The 21,250-nt window shown below is 31.5% G+C and overlaps 1 protein-coding gene across 7 annotated transcripts in view; it reads right to left on the minus strand.

Moving 5' to 3' along the window:
• Positions 1 to 21,250, minus strand: part of LOC118193788 (poly(A) polymerase alpha-like) — a 91,528-nt gene that overhangs the window by 13,688 nt on the left and 56,590 nt on the right. For 6 of the 7 annotated variants that reach the window (XM_085812082.1, XM_085812076.1, XM_085812080.1 and 3 more), the window contains 6 exons: positions 17,567 to 17,676; positions 15,819 to 15,872; positions 10,839 to 10,950; positions 8,810 to 8,899; positions 8,581 to 8,719; positions 3,711 to 3,783 (listed from right to left, as the gene is read on the minus strand). In XM_085812082.1, coding sequence (XP_085668208.1) covers positions 3,711 to 3,783; positions 8,581 to 8,719; positions 8,810 to 8,899; positions 10,839 to 10,950; positions 15,819 to 15,872; positions 17,567 to 17,676 — 578 coding nt within the window. The remainder of the gene's footprint in view (positions 1 to 3,710; positions 3,784 to 8,580; positions 8,720 to 8,809; positions 8,900 to 10,838; positions 10,951 to 15,818; positions 15,873 to 17,566; positions 17,677 to 21,250) is intronic. The other variant, XM_085812077.1, reaches the window with a different exon arrangement.

Below are 21,250 nucleotides of genomic sequence, written 5' to 3' on the forward strand. Positions count from 1 at the left end.
GAGGAAATAATGGAAGGAAAGTCAACTGTGTACGATTTTTGAAACGTACACGAGTATTTCACCTTTCTCGCAGACGTAACAAAAGATGATAATTTCTAAAACTATTTCCCTAAGCCACGCGTACTCACACAACTCAGGACAAAATGAACGAAATAACTAAAAAGAACGTCCAAATAACAACTTGCTTTGTCCTCATTGGCTAATATATGCCAGCTGACACGCAGTGGAGCTCGAAGCCTATTGGAGAACTGGAGAATGACGTTTCTGGATACATATAATGCTCTCACTCACAAAGCAGAAGCTATCTGATTCGCAAGGTTTTGTTTTAGATATAATGTAGAGAAAATTCAATTGCTTTCAGACGTCCAAAAGCACTTTTTTTATTCATATAACAAAGTATTAAGCCAAGTTGCATAAAAATCGTGAGAAATATTAAGAATAAGAAAAAGTCGGGAGAAATATGTTGTAAATCGGGTTGGCGGGAGAGCGGTCGAAAATCGGGAGTCTCCCGCCTAAATCGGGAGAGTTGGCAACTCTGTTGATCTGTTAGCACTATCCTTATCTTCAGAGCAGATGTTTTTATTTTATTTGGCTTATAATTCCTTACTAAATGTAGTATTTCATCTAGATGTACTCCATCTTTGATATGATTTAAATCAAGTTCCTCGTCATTATAATTCGCTTCCGATAGTGAAGAAAGTGAAACAGAGGTTATTGAAAATGAAAAAATTTCGATTGACAAATTAGTCGGTATTCTCGACACAGCAATTATAGGACTTGAACAGCGGAACTTTGTTACTAAACAAGAAATTATGTCTGTTTAATAGAATTAAAGAGAAAGTATTATCACATGAAACGAAGCAACTTAAGCAACTTACATTAAAAGAAATGTTTAATAAAGTAAACAAATAAATATTAAGCTTTTTCTTTTTGTAAATTTTGATACCCTTTAGATCATAATTGTTCTTTATTTCATAAATTACGGTTTCATATTTTTAATTTTGTAATTTCTGCATGCCATCTTACCAGATTTAAACTGATGATCTATAATCCGGAAAAATCGATAATCCGGAATCGGCGAAGTTTCGACGCGTCCAGATTAACGACTTTTGACTGTATATTAATTCATATTATATTGATACTGGAATGCATATCACATCTGCTCCTTGAGTGGTTGTGTGTGTGTGGGGGGGCAGGCTTAGCAATATATAATTCGCCTCTTGGTGGAATCTAAAAACGAGGGTCTAAATTCTGTTGCCTGGTAGCTCCCTAAATTCAAAATGGGTACTTTTCCGTTTTGCCGGATTTTTTTACAACTGATGCCAAACGGAATATCCTTGCTGGTAACCTTTTACACCTTATTTTCAAAACAAGTTGCAGCCATTTCTTATCAGATTGATTGTTTCTTTCAACACTGGCATAAAATTACATAGAATTTTTACCAGATAGTTTAGTTTTATGCCCTAAAGCAAATCTAATGAGAATGCACTAGTGAAATAAAGCATTGCGGTTTTACATAATTTCTGAGTAAGCTATTCGTATGAATTGAAATAATTCTTGCATTTAAACTTGTATTCCAAATTAAGATTTAACTTGAAATTAATGTAGATAATTACTGAGAGAATTAGATTTTTGTAGCGTAGTTTACGTGAGATGAGATCCCTTGGGGTCACGTGAATCAGGATGTTGTACCATGAAAGCATAGTAAATTCTTACATTAATGACTTTTTATAAATTTATTGTCTTTACTTATTGGCTTTTTATCAAATTTAAACGATATTAAAATTTTCATGCCCTCAAAATAAAAATTCTTAGAACCAACATTTGTTCACATTTTATATGTGTATGATCTGTGTTGTCGCCAATAAAGTCTGCTTCGCGAGATTTGCGCTGGCAAAATGGAAAAGTACCTCAAAATGTTTTACTGTCCCTAAATTCTACTACCCATTGCCTCTCCTAAATTCTAAAAATTTTGTATTTTTAACTTGTTGTTTCTTCTCTAAATTAAAAAATTTTTGCCTGTGCACTAAGTAGTAATAGTTTTAGTATCGACATTTCTTACATTTATTCTGGGAGGAAGGTTAATGTTGCCATGACTACATGCCATTTCACTTAATTTAAAATGATGATCTGAAATCTGGAAATTTCAAAAATCTCAATTTGGTGATTCCAGATCTCAGATTTTGTTTAGTATTGTAATTTTATTCATGGCATTCACCATTAAACCTACTTCTGGCCTAAAATGCTTTTATGTGTATTTGTGTAAACACATGTTTAGGAATTTCAACCCTTTTTACAATGTGAAATAAAAAAATCATGACAACAAAATGCACATACTGCAAATTGTTGATCTTCGCTCAACAAAACAATGCAATGAAAGTCATCTGCAATGATTTTCAAAAAGTAGAATTTCAATTCACAATAAAAAGCTTGCAAAATTTAAAACATTTAAAATTTAGTGATAAATCACAAATAATTTTTACATCAAATTTAGTGATGAAATAATGCAAAGAACAATGCTCTCTAACTTTGCACTCACTAACTAATACACATTGCGTGGCAAGCAGCAGCACCTAATGCTCATAACAAAACTGGAATATGATATCATGCTTAATGCTAGCAAGAAATTGTAGTTCACTGATAAAACACACTTACTTTTCATGGATTCTACAGGACGGAAAAAGTGATTTCAAATGATAGAAATATCATTTCTGGGTGCGAATAATTTAATAATAAACCATCTCCATACAGACATGACAAATTTGGCCAGCAAGACAACATGTGGATGAGCATTATCATGCAGCAGAATAACTTTATCATGTCTGAAGTAATAGTGGGCACATATTTGAGTGCTCGGCTGACTCTCATCAGCTGTGTCTGGTAGATAGCACCAGTAATCATTTTCTTTGGTTTAAGCAATTCATAATACATGACACTAAGTTGATACCACCATGTACACAACATGACATTTTTCCCATGAACATTCAGCTTGACTGTCAATGTTGATTCATGGCCAGGTGGTCCCCATGATTTCTTCTTTGGGGTACCATAGTGGATTCATTTTTCATCACTAGTGACTATACGGTGTAAAAAACACCTTTCATTTAATCTGGCAAACAGCAATTCACATGTAAAAAATTAGCATTCAATGTTCTCATCTTCAGTTCATACGGAACCCAATTTCCTTGCTTTTGAATCATTCCCAATTATTTTAAATGATGTGACATTGCTTGCTGAGTCACTCCGAATGTAAGTGCAAGTTCTTCTTGCATTTGGCATGAATTTTCTTCCAATAATGCTTCTAATTCCGGGTTTTCATACATTTTCATCCTTCTACTCTGCTCTTTGTTTTTGACATCAAATTCACCATTCTTAAACATTTGAAACCTCTCACGACAACTTCTGTCACTTAAAGCAGCCTCATCATATGCTTCTATAAGCAATCAATGCGCCTCAGCTATTAATTTCTTCAATTAGAGAAATAAATCAAAGGTTCCTGTGAATGATGCTCAGGCTCAAACATCAAAATTTTGGCACAAATATATATATATATATATCAAGCTGATATAAAATCGCTAATATTTCAGGGTTATATTATATGATGTTTTAAATCCGACAATTTTAACAAAAACTTATTGGTGGTGCCATTCTTTCTCAAATGGTGAAGACTTATTTGTACTCCCAACAAAATCAAAATTAAAAATACTTACTCTAGGATCCCACACATTGAAACCAAGTTTGTTTATGTCTGGCTGCTTCAGGAGTACAGGACATGGCCATTTCCTGTAAAATAAATTCACATGGGTTAACATAAAAGAAATTAGTAACTTATCAAATATTTTAATAGCTCAAAGTTCTCAAGAATTTCACAGATATATAGCTTAATGCATCATATTTTACAAAACATTATACACGATGGCGATCAATATTCTGTCACTAATTTCGAAGAAAGCAGTTTTAAACCAGACAGCAAGCCTAACATCTCTTCAGCTCAATATATGCAAATCCATTTAATTTCAAAAATTCCATGTGTTGGAAATAACACTGATGAAATTACGTCAACAGACTAATTTTTAATCTTTGTTATGCCTGTGTTTCATTTAAATGTCTTGTGATTTCCCATTTTGCCCCCAATAGCCAACATTCATTGATTTATAGGTTTGTTATGGATAGGATAACACAGTCAACTGTTTAGTTTAATCAGGGTTCATAGCCACATTTTAGTTAAAAAAAATAAGCACCTATAAGCACTTTTCAAGCACATTTTAAGAAAAAAAAAAAAAATAAGCACCTGTCTAATTACATTATAAACAACTGCATAGCCTTAAAAATTAGACTCGTAATTTAAAATATACGAAATGCAGTATTTATTAAGAGAGAATAAGCATTACCTCAACCATGGAAAATAATTAGTTTTTAAACAACAGTTCAATTTACAGAACTAGTTTACAATGAGAGGGAAAAAAAAAAAAACTAAACTATATTACAAGATTTAATGATGAAATTTCAGTTCAAAATAGAGGAAATAAATAATAATAAGGCATATTTATTCTATTCACTTGGAACTTAATAATAAATACAATTTATTTTTCCACTCATATTGAAATTTAACTAATTTAAATCTAAATTCTAAACATTTTCTAAATGTTCATCGTACATCAGTAATTTCCCTTAACACATATTGCAAGCAAAGCAGTTTAAGTAAAAAAGAGGAACATTTCTGAAATCAGAAGACAGAAATTTGCTTCACATGGTCATCCTTTAACAGTAAAAGCTTAACTACCCGCATACGTGAAAATTGGCAAATATTTGGACAGTCGAGCGTAACTTGAGAAAGAGGAGCGAACGGGGGGATAGACTGTAGCCGTTCTTTAGATTTTCCCGCTAAATAAATGCTTTTGACATTTCGATACGTGCATCATATAAAAACAAGCCAATGGAACAGAAAAATATTCTGCTTTGCAAGCACAGTAAAACTCTTTTAAGTGTTCATAAACAAATCTCGGACCGAACATCAAAATTAATTATCTCTGCAAAATATCGCAAACGTTATTGTGCAGTACGTGCGCCGTAATTTATTTCCTGCATGATATTATGCAATCGGATTCAACAGCTGCCGGTATTGGGAGAATAAAGGAAAAGAAAGAGACTTACTAATCTGGGGTGTTTTTCATTCTAATTTTCAACAGACTGCGTTAAATTTCCAGAATAGAATCATTCTTCGCTTGGGTTGGTAGACCACAGAACTTTTAGTCCTATTCAATCTAGATTGTGCTTGTTTTGCAGCAAACTGTAACAGTTTCAATATTCGAGATTTTGCGGAGAAAGGGAAGAACCTCCCAACCTTCGTACTGTATAATGTATTGGCCAAAAAAAAAAAAATGAAATTATTTTGACTATTCGATTACTTTCCCTTTATTTAAGCCATTCCGAATATTATTATTTAGACAGCTAATCTGTGTTAAAACACAACCATTTTTGGAAGTTTACTATACTTCAGCAGTTACTGCAACTATGTTATTATAAACAGTCATACATATGCTCAAAATATAAGCATAACGATCATAATAAACACAGATATGAACTGACCAAGCGGAACAAGAATGCAAATTATTAAGATCTTGATAGAAATTCAAATGTATGTAGTATTTGGATGGGAGGAAAAGAATGCTAAATGTACTGGAATTTTCTACTGCTTTCGCAATTCTTTGACCAACAAAACGACGGACACCTGTCTGTACTCTCTGTGCACACCAAAAATCATGTTTATGCAGAGAAAGGGGGAAAAGCTATTTCCGGGAATACTATTCACCATCTGACATTTCATATTAGGAAGAAAAGTTGTTTATTAGCTTTGGTATGGGGAAAAATTGAACGTTCATAAAAAAAAAAAAAAAAAAAAAAAAAAAAAAACTAAAAACTAAAAGCAAAAAATAAGCACTAAAAACAAAAAATAAGGGCTTTAAAGAAAAAGTAAGCACCTATAAGGGCCTTTATATTTTATTTTCAAATATAAGGACTTATAAGGACCGCAACAAACCCTGTTAATGCCTTCTGACGCATCTGTAATCCAGCAAAAAAAAAAAAAAAAAAAAAAAAAAAAAAACTTAAATTGTAAGTATTTGATTATACTCTTTTACAAAATTTTGTGAGAGAATAAGTAATGTGCAGATCCTTGTAATTTGTTTACCAATCATAAAAACTGGTAGATTTTTTAAGAAAGTGGGAGAAATTTTTCAGTGACAAAAATAACTCTTAAGTATAATACATCAATAAAATTGTACTCAAATATACTGAAACAAACATTTAAGAAAAAACCATCTACATGTTTAAGAACATAGGCGATTCCAGTAAAAAATTTAAAAGATTCATATTCAAAGACAAAAGATTCATATTAGAAAGGCATTTGATTTCTTTGATGCACTAACAGAAGAAATGTTATTTTGCAATAATTTAAGTTAACTTGATTTTTTCTGCAAGCATATCTAAGACAGAAGCTCGCGAATTCATAAACGGTTTATTGAAGTACACGAAATTCACATCATTGACAGGAGAGAAATACAACAGACTGCCTCAGTCTTGCTTTGTATTCTTTGGTAACATTCATCAGATGAATCGTGGTTACTGGAGAATAGGATCGCCCCATTTTGGGACATCTTTGCTCACCTACAAATAATATGGCATAACTTTTCATCGATAAAACTATCTTAATTTCTATTCAAAGGTAGTCAGTCTAGTGAAAGATTTAAGTCACTTTGGAGTCAAAAATTATTATATTATACGAATGTTATGCCAAGCTAATAAGAATCATTACAAATTTTAGGAATAAAAGAAGGATCAAAGAAACAACCTGTAAATCAGTTTGGCGAGAGGTCAAACAAAAATCAGAAGTTTCATGCCTAACAGTTCATAGAGTTGGCAGCTCTGTATAAGAATGTGTCACAATACTATGCTTAACACATGGTATCCACTTGAGTTTAAATAGACATAAGCACTTTAAATTCCATTTTCTATCACTATACTTCCAGCTACCATACTCGATTTGATTTCTAGCTAATTGTAATCAAAAACCGGGGCTTGTTGAATAAAACAAAAATGTAAGCAGAGACATTAGTATTTTTTAATTTAGTCAATACATCTGCTGCTATGTACTTTTTCCATTCAGTTTTTCTTCAATTTAATATATTATTACTTCTTTTAATGAACATAAAAAAAATGTTAATCACATATTTTTTGGACAAAATTTTGTTCCCCTTTAGACTTGAAGAGTGTTGTACCAAATACTAATACTTTCTCCACACACATAACAACAGAAGTTTCAAAACAACACTTTAAAATATTGTTCGAAATGTGCATTACTAATCCCAGTGAAGTTGAATGTCATCAACAGAATATATGTATCCTAAAAAACATATTCGTCAGTTGATTAATCTAGAGCTTAACGGACAATTAAAGTAATCTTAGACTTATAAGAACCTAGGAAACAGATATAATAAGGCACAATTTTTCCAATACAAATGAAAAAAATCAAAGTTCTTTTACAGAAGCTTCACATCAAAAGATTATTTCTCATGCCCCAAAGTTCAATGAATGGTTAGGTTAGGTTATTTAATTATGGCAAAGCCTCGAGAGCTATCTAAAGGGAAGATCTCGAGAGCCTTCCTAATGGGATGCCTAAGGGGAAGGACTTTCGAAGGCAAACTGGCTCATATACATGTTACACATGAGGAAAAACACAAAAACACCCATGCAGCCATCCCGTTCACATGATTGAAACCTCGGACCGAAATAACACTCAGACCTAACTGAACACTGGTACAGCAACTTTACCGCTCGGCTGCTGGTGAGCGTAAGTTCAATGAATGCTCTTTAAAAGAATAACAGACAAGGTAATGGGAGTTTCTCTCACCATCAGACGTTTGTGGAGAGAAAGCTTCTTCATTTCAAAGTCTTTTGTTTTCAGGGATAAATTTTTTTTTTTTTTGTCAGAAATTTATAAATATTAAATTTTATTATTTACTATATCAATTAACCAATTAAATATACCACAGGAGATATTCGGCATCACTTTCTTAAATGAATAAGGAAATTCTACAACAAAGTCAAGAAGAATTATGCTTTAATAATGTTACTATTTGAGAATCTCATGAACTTGAGAAATAAAATGATTATTTAACACATTAAGTACCATTTGGATCCAAATCTGCACAATATATGCTAGCGTAAGAGTCCACTTTTATTAGTTTGGGTACTATGATAAGCTTTTAAATTTGTTTGCATTCTAAAAAAAACAAATTCTACATAAAATTGTAAATAAAATTTTTGTGAACAAAATTAAATTTTTATACACATAGACTGTATGCATGCTATAGAATGTAAATTAATTATCATCTAAAAACAAAGTATAATTATAATATTATCGTTTATTAATATATTACTGGATGTTAGGGAATATTAACAACAAAGCTCTTTTTTTATGTGGAGGTACTCGGTGTTTTAAACATATCTTTATTCTATTATATCACAAAAGAAATACACTCAAGTATAAATTAAATGAATACAGTGAAATAGATAGCTTACCACATGGAATACACGAAAAAGAACTTGTAAACTAAAGTAGCAGCAGTGGCATTTGGGTACAACTGGCATATTCTGGCAACCAATATTGCCCAAGATACTCCTCCTAAATAACCCAAAACATTAGAATATAATCCATTCTCTGGAAAAGAAAAATAATTTTTATTATTTATGCAATCTGAAATCAGCAAAATTGTAAACACGTATGTATATTTATCAAAACATTACTTACTTTTCGCCCAAAATTTTATGCAAACTAGTGTTAGTTTAAAACTTTCCGGGTTGGGCCTTAGACGATAAATCTCATCAGTTACACGATAACCTATATTAAAAAAATATGTAAGTCAAAGAGAAAAAAGAATTTCTGTACATATTTTTTAAAAAGCACTGTTCACACACCCCCACATAAAGATAAAACATGTAAAATTTAAAAGATAGCTTACTTTGTCATCGTGGTAGGCATCTTGATACCAGTTTGGCATACAGAAGAAAATTTTCCTGGAATATAGAGGATATATAAAGGGTTTCTTGACTGATGCCCATCAGTAACTGAGTAATTAGACCACTGAATGAGTTGAACCGTGACGAACTTCTTATGTCCAGTGGTCTTATTTACTCAGCCAATGTTGGGCCAATCAATTCCTACACAACCCTCTTTATGCAGAATGCGTGAGTAAAACTGGCATCAGTTCACACAGGAAAACTGCAGAATAATGATCCTGCCTGATCTGTATTTTTTGTTCCAGATTCTAAGCCATCTGTCAGACTAGAGAAAATGTAGACCTCAAACAAACTACATGATTATAACTGGCTCAATAGAAGAGAAGGAATTCAATAATATGCTCTCGTTGCACCATGATCATTAATAACATAAAAAGTTGAATTTTCGTTCAAAAGGATAATTCAGTGAATTAGGAAGCAGTTAATGGAATTGGGTTTGATTTGGGGGCCTAGCAGCAAGAGAGACACAAGATTCCACCAAATATAAGGTAAGCAGTATATGTCTCACTTCAGAGAGAATGAAGTCTAACAATGAACCAAAACATTCTGGCTATCAGAATTCAAACTCTAGATTTATGAAGTTTATAAATGATCATGCAAGACCCTATACCAGCAAGCTGATTGGAAGATTTAGAAACGCCTCAAGGATAACTTTTTTGACCATGTTACCCCCTATATGTGGTCTACATCTACACCTGACTGCAAAGCACAGATAAATGACTATTATGTATAAGATGCATTTAAAAGGATCACTAGTTACATAAATTAATGCAAAAATGTGAGCTGAGGAAGAAAATATGCAGAGCATTACTAGATTTGTCATTTGAGGTTATAAAATGCACTTGTTCGCATTTCCAAGGTTATTTGAAGCCTGTCACTCATGCTGTAGGTGGTTACAATGAATAATATATTCAACTATGGAGTACTAACTTAATTATTTCTGGAATTTTCGAAATATTTACAATTAAAAATTTTGAAAATGTTTTCCCTTTATGTGTTTTCAGGCCAGTTTTGCTCTGGACCACAGATATAATTAAAAAATAAATACATAAAATTAAAAAAAATAATAAATATAAACTCTAAAAAAACAAAATCTGAAAGCTTTCAGATTTTACATTATGCCCAAAGGATTTTTGTTTTAACGTTTTCTGTGTTAATTTTACTTATTAAATGCCATATTCTTCGCACTTAAACTATAAAATTCAATTCAACAGCAATATAAAATCACAAAATAATTTTTAAATGAGCATATCTTTAGAATTTCCAATACACAGTTTTGCTTACTGGAGATAAAAATGTTCCCCCTCCCCCATACAGTGTTGCTATTGCTCACATTGAAATCGTTGAGTTTCTTAATCAAAAACTCATAAATGCTTTACAAAATATGAAATAGATAAAAAATCAAATTCCAAATTTGAACTTTCGGATGCAAATATTCGGAGGAGGATTACGTTATTCAAAATTTCATGGCTCTAGGTACTGTTGTTTTATTACAATGTGAGAAACATACATACATTTATGCAAATTTTTCATTATTTAATTTATTTAAATAATTTACACAGAGCGATAATATTTGGTGGCAACAGTTTAATAAGTGAATCCACGCAAAATGCCGAAACGAAATTAATTGTAATTCTAAACTAACGCTCCTTTGGGCTAATAAATAAATAAATAAAAACAGTTTACAACATCATAAAAACAACTAAAATGCAATCACATAAACACAATATTAACAACAGTATTATAATTAGGTTACTTACCATTTAAACTCCTCACACATTTAAGGTCTAGATGTTTCAAAATATTTACATTGCTAAGATCCTGGTCTTCTGCTACACTTTCCACAGCCAAACGTGCAAACACCATGTCAAGCTAAATAAAGTATGATTTAAATAAATCAAAACCCCATTCTATCCACAAATTATAATCATATCTGATTATTCATGCTAGAAAATGCATATAATGAAAAGCAAATCTTTACTCAAGAATTAAATTTAAAATATATAGATAAAAATTTCAATGTCAAATGAATTTATGTAACAGATTTCATTATACTGAAACCTGGGATTCAAATTCCTTTTGAAATGAAAACAACTTAAACAGAATAATGGTTCAGAAATATGAGAGAAGCAAATTTTGGATGGGATTACATAGTTTATTAACCTTTTACATGCCAAACTATGATGCAAAAGTAAAATAAATGTTTTGTTATGAAAAATCAATTTAAAACTCAAATATAAGAATTATGAAAAAAGGAAAAAAAAATTTTAATTTATAACATGTTCCATAAACGGAACATTGGCGGAAAACAGTTTTTTTACATAATTTTTGTAAAACATGATTACTGACATTCTAATTCGAAGCTTAATTTTTGTCTGCACTTTTTCAGCATTAGCGAGTGAATTTGTCAACGTTATTCGGAAGTAATATAGATTCAGCAGAAACATAGGGAGCCTACACCTTTATAACCACAAAGCAACTCCACCAAAATTTCTTAGGAGAAGATGTGAAGCTTCCATAGAAAAAAGCTTTTGTAATAAATTAAAACAAAAATTACATAGTTGATAAGCAAGAATTTATAAAAGAATTTTACATTAATTGTTAGCAGTTTATACTGAAACAAGGAAAAGAGTTGTAAAAATAAATAACAAATAATCTTGTCCGTTACTTTGGCAATCGAAATTTCCTCTTTGCCATTTTGTAGCTTCTTTTGGAGATCTGAGAGGGCATCTTCCAGTCTGAAAATCCTGAATTGTGCCAGTTGCATTAAAGTTCTTTTCAGATAAATCTGTGAACAGTTTATAGGATGGAAAAAAGTTATCAAAAAAAGTTTCGTGCTTACTTGGGTTTTCAACACTTGATAAAAGTTCCCACACAACTCTAGATCCCAGACAGAAGTTTTCTGTTACTGAACTCTTCCCGCTATAGATTTTCATTGCGTATGGATAGCCATTATTGGAGCACAACATCCATATTTTATAACCAAACTGAATTGGTTTACCGTTTACCTCGGATGAACATTTTAGCCGAATGATGACCATAAAAGGGGACCATCGATTCATCTATACTCAATTTAGAATGGAAGATGCCGAACTGTTGAAAGTTTTTTCCCAGTTCTTCATAAAAAGGAGAAACTTTTCCTGTTTTATCTCCTAATGCCAACTTGGTATTATCTATAATATGAAAATATTTTTTTCAGTTTTCGAAATCTATTTCTTTGCATTACAGGAGAAACTACTGGGACAGATAAATCTTCTTGAGTGCTCCAGTATAAATCTTCGCTGGGTACTCGATGATACCCGCTAAACAACAGTAATCCAAAAAAACTCTCCAATATCGTTTTCATCTACAACTAAAACTTCTCCTTTCTGCATTGCGTAAAGACCTGTCATATTGCTAAATGCTGCAAATATTCTCTAGTTAGGAACTTGTGAAAAATCTCAACTGGAGATAAAGTAACTAGTTCAGGAAACACTTCGCAAATATTTTCAATGCTGCCAGTTTTTAGAATTTTGTTAAAATTTAAATTTTTCCTCCACCGATTTTCAATGTTTTTCTCTTTCACATTTAGTTTTCGCTTCAAATTCTTCCCTCCCTTTGAAGATGAAGGTTCTTGAGGATCGAATGAAATTTCTCGAGATATTTCACCATCATCTATTTTATTAGAAATTTCGATTTTTCCACATACATCCACTGGCAGAACAGGCTCAAAAGTATTTTCATTTACATCTTCCTCATCTGTCAAACATCCAGTTTCTTCTGGAGGCAGTTGACAATTATCAATACATTATTCATCATCTGATAATGTACAAAAATATTCCAATGGTTCTTCAGTAGTCTGAAATGGTTTTGAATAAGCCATCTTATCAGCGTAGCGTATCTACACAAACTGAAAAAAAATGCAAACAATGGGAAAATAATGAAATCCATACTCCAAAATATATGCCTTTTCACTGAGTCATAAGCAACCTCTAGCATCTAGCCTATCAAGAAACGCCACGTGCTTTTCTCTAACAGCTGTGAGTAACTCACTTCAAACCCTTATGGGACTGTGTGAAAGGAGAGGAGGGAGATATACAAAAGACGAAAACAGAGTAACACTCATAAACATCCGTTTTCTACACTTATTGGAACTTTTCACATTTGGAAAATCTTTCTCCGCGCCTCTATTCACGACAATCAAAGTAATTCCATCATGTTAAAAAATATACCTTTACACGTCAATGTTCCCTTTCTGGAACATCCACATTTCTTACCTCATTGTAAAAAATAATAATCATCTGTCTATGATAACTTACTGTCTATGCATAAAATGATCCTTTTTAAATATCCTCATTGAGTTTTAGAAACATTTGTTGAATTTTTAATTTCATACGAATTTCTGAATTTTGCTCTTAGAAAAGAAGGAAAAAAGGTGAAATAATGAATATTTTTATCAAGATAATTTTTCTTTTAGAAGAATTATATTTCTTCTAAAACATCAATCTATATTTTCTCTCCATGTAATAATTTATACAAAGCAATATTAATAAAATTGTGTTTTTTATGAAATTTTAAATTCGATGTTCCATTTATGGAACATTGGCGTGTAAAAGGTTAAAACATCTTAGCACATGCTTTAAATAACACTTTGTGGAGCATACTACTACCATTATTATTCGTAGTAGTAGTTGTATATTTATTATCCTACGTTCAGGAATGCATAAAAGAAAACTAATAAAGAAAAGAGTAACCATTACAAGATTTCTTAGAAATATGATTACATTTAAAAATTTATATATAAAAAATATTATGAATTCTTTGGGTCTAATAAGCACCACTCTGTGTTTATATTATCCTGATGTAATCTAGATGGCCATATGGAATACATACAAAAAGCAAAACACGAGATAATACCCATTTGAAAATAAAAAATGAACAAAGAAGTCAGATAAAAAATTTGTTCTCCCTTTCTTCTTTTCAAATACATTATTGGTTAGAGTACACCTTAACGTACCCGTTATATTACGGCGAAGTTTGTTGTTTCATTTATGGTAGCCCGAGTAGTTGAATGTTATGGAAAAAATATTGTGACATAATCGGGTGCATGATTCTGGGAAATTTTGAATCATGGGATGTTTTGTAAGCGTTTTTGTGGTGGGTGTTGGTTTTATTGTTTAGATGGTAGAATGGCTGAATGTAGTAAGATTAATTTCAAGTTTCTGTACGATTTGGAACGAAAGGGAAAAAGAGCGTTAATTGACTGGTGTGTAAATGAAGGTTTACTTAGCCATTATAAGTGTCCTGTATGTAGGAAGGATATGCATCTAGTCCAACGAATGTAAAAACCGTTTAGATGGATTTGAATAGCTTTGTAGGGAGAAAGGTTCAGATGGTCACTATGTGAAGCATTCGATCAGAAAGTGTACCTGGTTTGAAAAAAGTCATTTGAGTATGATTTTTACGTGGCTCTGGGTGTATGAAGCGAACTCGAAAACCATCAAGACGGAATAGAACATAAACAATAATAAGCCGGTAATGAGTGGATATTTCAGTCAGAAAAGAAAAATGAAAGGTGAAAAGATTGGGGGTGTGAGACTTGTTGTTGAAATAGATGAAAGTAAATTTGGGAAGCGGAAGTATAATAGAGGTAAACAAGTGGTGGGAAAGTAGGTGTTTGGTGGAATAGAATGAGGGACCGGAAGGTGTTTTTTTGAAGTGGTTGAGGATAGAAACTTTATTGGATGTAATCAAACGAAATATTTTGCCAGGCACAACTAATATCTGACTGTTTGGAAGTCCTATAATTGTCTTTCTGATCACGAGTTTGTTTACCTTTCTGTAAATCATGCACTCACGTTTAAAGATCTAGAAATGGGAACTCGTATAAATAATATTGAAGGCATGTGGAGTGTAGTGAAGAGAGATTTTCGGAAAAAGTGTCATCGACAGTCGGGTACTAAGCAGGATATTTTTTACTCTTATTTTTGTGAATTTATGTGGTGATGCTGATATATGGATTCGAGTTCAGATAATTTTAGGATGTTTTTGGATGCTGTTAAGGAATTTTGTGTGCCACAAACTAAAGACGAAGGAACTTCTAAATAGGATAAGTGAATATTTGCTTTTTGTAGTGCTTAAATGTATAACATGTTTTTCCTTTTTTATGTATACATTTTATTGTTTGGTTTAAAATATTTATTGAGATTATATATTTTTTGTTTACTTGTATTGTAGAATTGGGTGCTCCTTTGACTTTTTAAGTGAAAATATATCGATGTGTACATGGACAAAGCGAAGGGAGTGCACAATGCAAGTTTGTGCAATTCTGGGATTTTTTTTAAGTGAAAATAGGTAGACGGGTACATGGATAAAATCAAGGGATCTGTACATGGATACCCAGTTTCTGCAATTGTTTGTCTTGTTATTTTGGCTTTGTGTACTAGCGATTTTAGGCGCAAAAATCGCCGCTTCGCAAGCCAAAATAACGAGTCAAAGAATTGCACAAACTTGATATCCATGTACCGCCAAAAATCGCCAAGGGGTACCCTAAACTTTACTTTTACCACATTATTTGACCTCCTTTTTCAACGCAGACACTTACAAGAAAGGGAAGCTAAGCCAGATAATATAAAGAATACACTTAAACCATATTAAAAATTCAGCTCATGCACAAGTATTAGCAAAATAAAGAAAAGATCCATTTTAGTTGAAATGATAAGGGATTAAAAAAAAGTCATAAAAAGCATTTAAAAATATACCTCAATTCCATTAAAATTCAGTTTAATGACAGGAACAAATGCATCTTCTATAGTCTACAAAAACAGATAAAATATATTAGAAATCAGTCATAAACCATTAAAATACTACACAATACCGTTCTTTAATTTACATTACATTTCAGGGAGAAAAAAACATGCCTATAATGTTTCAATCACGTTTTAAACACATTTATTCTTGGCTTTAATTATAACAAATTTAATTATAACTTTATATGAAAAACTAATAACTGAACCCTCCTTTCATTTACATGATCTAAAACAGTACTAATCATTGTTTAACAATTTAGCCAATCACTGCAAATGGCGTTCATAATATTAAACAGGTTTTAAGTACAATTACTTGGGTCTTAATTTAGCACAAATAACTTTTCATGTGCAGTTTTCAGCAACATGTGCTAAGAAGCTTTCATGTATAAAATCCGAAAAAATTATTTAAAGCTTCACAACTTGACATCATAAAATATTCAATAAAATGCATGAATTAATTTCAATTACATACACAATAGACATCATAAGTTCCCACATAATGCTTTTATAGCATCATCCCTTCTATACCTACTAATTCTATATTCACATGATTGCCATAAGCACATTCACCAATGCTAATGACCTTAGCAGACCTAATAGCATGAAATATAAAAAGAAACCTATTCCAAGAAATATGTTATTCCCAGAATTAGTTTGAACAGCATGTTTCTACCTTAGGAGAAAATATTTGGGTTCAGCAATATTTTTTGAATAAGTATCCATAATATTTCATGACAATGAGGAAAAAAATTGCATGGAAACTCTTGTTTTATTTATATCAACCAATCAGAAGATTCTGCTTCTGTACTGTATACTTCTCTGCCTTCTTCTTTTATATTCATATTTTTGGAAACAATGAATTTTGCCCGAAACCAGCCTTCTTGCAGATAGTAGACAGAGGTGCTTGCTCTTAGTTAGGCACAAACACTTTATCTGCTCACTTCTGTCGATCCAACAGAAAGCATAAACAATGAAACCATTTGTTACTTCTATTTATACACAGCAGATTGGAATAATTAAATAAGCAAAGTCTGTCCACATGATTAGATAAACTGCCTAAAGAGTAATAAACCAAATTTTATAATCGAATTGAAAAAAAAAAATACACTCTTCTAAGTATAAACAGCTAAACTGTCATCATGTTCTGCAGGAACAAATGTTCCATAGCCGCAGAAAGATTAGTTATCTTCTTTATATATCTAAAGATTATTTTTATCTATACTATATGCATTCGAAGGTTATCTTCCTATATGAAGTTAAGTTTTCATGGAGGGCTTTTTAAGGTAATGTACCTTTATTCATGTTACACAAATTATCAGTCTGCAAAATCTGCACAGCAGAGATAAACATATCAAGGTTTCAGAATCTCAAAGTATGTATAGCAGTTTATGTCCTCATTTTCAGTTTAAAATACATTTTTCCCCCCACCAGAGTAAATTAATAAATTCTGTTCTTATTAAAAACCAATGCAAGTCTATAATGAATTATTAGTCTAGAGTTACTACTATTCATTGTATTTCTGATATAATGTGTAAAATATAAAAAATTATAATACATTAAACGATCATTTTATTATGTACTTCACACTTACAACTCTCAGAAAAATAAAAATTTAGAGCGGGAATAAAATCTGGAAATTTATATAAATTTGAACTAATTATTAACAAACAAATAAGTATAATAAATATTTTTTGACTTACCCGTAGGCCTTTTACTTCACACTGTTCTTTCAATAAATCAACAAAAGATGTAAAAAAATCTGCTCGATCAATTTGGCTTGGTGCAACACAAAGTGTGTCCATGTCAGCACCTATAATAAGAAAAATATTTATTTCCATATTTAAAGAGTTCTCAGTTCCAAAATTCTACATCTTAGTTGTATACATTTTCAGAAAAATAAGTTACAAGTCTTCATCCAAAAGTCAAGTGGTAAAGTTAGTGGCACACATTCGAGAAGTCCAGGTTCTAGTGCCGGCGAGGGCATTGCTCATTTTTCAAGTCCCCCATATCAAAATAACCTAATGTCTCTACAGGACCACACAGTCACACTTGCAAAAGTGTCTAGAGAAGTGGAATTCCATCTCGACGAATGCTGTGTGCATACCTGGGTTGCCACATAAATATTTTTTGATGACACTGTGGCTTACCATGTAATGTACTTTTGGAGACATTATGTTTCCCTCATATTTTTTTCGTGGTTTTTTGTGTGGCTGTGGATAATCAGAAAGCACCACGACTTTTTACCACAAACTACTATATTTTTGAAATATAATTATATACAAAAATAATAACATTAGTACCTTTTGTGAGTAGGTGTGCAACATCTGTAAACTATTCTTGTACCTACAAATTATTTACCTAAAACCACCCACCAAAATGTATGGCAGGCATATGATGGAAAAGTACCAAAAGCAAAATTTTGAGATGTCCACACTGCTAGTTTTAAACAGGCAAAGTCAGCAGATGCTATATAGTAACTCCCCCTATGAGGATTGTGTGGGCAAGGGATAACTCAAAGGAATGACCTAGCTCTGTTCGCTTACACGTCAAAATAAATTATTATGCTACCAGCGTATCATGGACTCTAACAGACTACTAAAAATATTCTAAAGTATTGATTTATTAACTTGAGTAAAACATCACTCATGAAAATAATATGTCATTCTTCTTTAATAAGCCTAACTTAACTACAAAAATATATTTTCCTAATTCTATAAATTGTTTTTTTGCCACTTCTAAGAATACAATAATTATTAGTAGCCAAACAAACATTAAATAAAAAATTAAAGGAAAGAAAGTAAAGTTAAATTGAAGCACATAATAAAATAAAAACTATGTTCACTTGAAATTCAACGAGCTCTTCCAGGGTTCGTAGCCACATTTCAGTTAAAAAAATAAGCACTTTACAAGCACATTTTAAGAAAAAAAAAAAAAAGAGGGGCTGTCTAATTACCTAAATTAAGACTTGTAACTTAAAATATGTGAAATTCAGCATTTATTAAGAGAGATTACTCAAACATGGAAAACAATTACCTTTTTTTTTTTTTTTTTTTTTTTTTTTTTTAAATTTCAAATAAAAGTTCTACTTACAGAACTAGTTTACAATGAGAGGGGAAAAAACTATGCAGAACTAAATTATATTACAAGATTTAATGATGAAATTTTAGGTTCAAAATAGAAAAAATAAATAATAATAAGCCCTATTTATTATATTCGCTTGGCACCTAAAAATAAATATAATTAATTTTTTCACTCATATTATTATTTAAATAATTTAACTTAAATCAAAATTCCGAACATTTTCTAAATTTTCATTGTGTAACAGTTTTCCCTTAACAGATACTGCAAGTAATTCAAGTAAAAATAAGTAAAAAAAGAAACTTTTCTGAAATCAGAAGATGGGAAATTGCTTCATACAGTCATCCTTTAACAATACAAGCTTAACTAACTGGCATACTCCGAAATTGCCAAATATCGGAAAATTCCAGATAGTCGAGCACAACTGGTAAAAGTGGAAGGGGTAGCCATCCTTTATATTTTTCAGCTAAATAAAGCTTTTGACATTTCGATATGTACAACATATAAAAATAGCCCAATGGAACTGAAAAATAATGTGCTTTAGCAAGTACAGTAAAACTCTTTTTATCTCTGCGAAATACTGCAAATGTTATTGCGCAATACCTGCGCCTTCATTCTTCGACATGTGATATTATGCAATTGGAATCAACAGCTGCCGGTATTTTGAGAATAAATAAAGGAAAATGCTCTTTTGCTTCATCCGGTTTTCACCGTCATGCGCCCATTTGCCATATTTCTTATTGAGCAGGACACGTCACGCACCGCACGATATCCCTGTCTTACTCATATTGATTAATTAAGAGATTTACCAACCTGGGGTGTTTTTCATTTTAATTTTGAACAAATTGCGTTAAATTTCTAGAATAGAATCATTCTTCGCTTAGGTTGGTAGACTGCAGAATGTTTAGTCCTATTTAATCCAAACTGGAAAGTGACCAAAAAAAAAAGTTCGTTGCTCACTTTGCTGCGAACTGTAACGGTTTCAATAGTCGAGATTTTGCAGAGAAAGGGGAGAGCCCCCAACTTCCATACTATATAATGCATTGAAAAAAAAATTTTTTTTTGACTATTTGATTACTTTCACTTTATTTATGCCCTTCCGAATATTATTCCTTAGAAAACTAATCTGTGTTAAAACACATTTACCCATTTTTAAAGTTTAATCTATACTTCAGTCACTGCAAATATATTATAAATATTCATACATATGCTTATAATATAAGCATACCGATCATAATAAACACGAACTGACCACGCAGAACGAGAATGTAAATTATTAAAATCTTGATAGAAATTCAAACGTGTGTAGTATTGTATGGAAGCAAAAGAATACAGAATGTACCGGAAATTGAAATTTTCTATCGCTTTTGAAATTCTTTGACCAATAGAACGACGTGCACCTGTCTGCACTCGCGTGCACCAAAGGTTATGTTAATGCACAGAAAGGGACGAAAAGCTATTTCTGGGAGTATAATTCACCATCTGACATTCCATATAAGGAAGAAAAGTTGTTTATTTAATTTCGGCTTTGGTGCGGGGATAAAAAATGTGCCTTTGTAGAAAAAAAAAGGTCACTAAAAGCAAAACATAAGCACTAAAAACAAAAAAATAAGTGCTTTAGAGAAAACATAAGCACCTATAAGGGCTTTTATATTTTATTTTCAAATATAAAGACTTACAAGTACTTGTAAGGACCGCTACAAACCCTGTGCAGGCATGAAAGATACTAAATAATCTCAAATATATGATTAAATCTATTTATCAAAATATGATATGATACAATGTATTTGTATTAAAATATTTATTTTCATACATATCCAAGAAAAAGCAGATAATGCATTGAAAATAAATAATAATAAATTTTAAAATAATGATAAATTTACTATATAGAGCTCTATAAAGATATATATTTTGTTTGAATTCAAAATTGAATGTGGATTGCTTAATAATAGCCATTAGAAAAACAATCCTGAAATTCCTAATGAGTTTATACTTTTCCTTTGATAAGCGCAGGGAATAAAGCTCCACAGCAGTTAACCCACACAAAAAAATATTTGCATATTATAGTTCACAAAACACTCATAATGACCACATTTACTACTTTTAAATATAATCAATATATAAATAAAAATTACAGCATAAAAGAACTCTATAAGCAACAACATACATTTTCCTGCCTGTTCTCTTTTCAAAATGAGCAAAATGTTAATTCATATACAGTACAAAGTCCGAACTCGTCGGGACTTTGAGGATTCCGGATTTGGGATTTTTTCAGATAATAGATCATCAGTTTAAATCTAGTAAGA

The sequence above is a fragment of the Stegodyphus dumicola genome, chromosome 2, assembly GCF_044657685.1.
Source record: "Stegodyphus dumicola isolate Sdum_Otavi_A_Nest chromosome 2, ASM4465768v1".
Taxonomy (NCBI): domain Eukaryota; kingdom Metazoa; phylum Arthropoda; class Arachnida; order Araneae; family Eresidae; genus Stegodyphus; species Stegodyphus dumicola.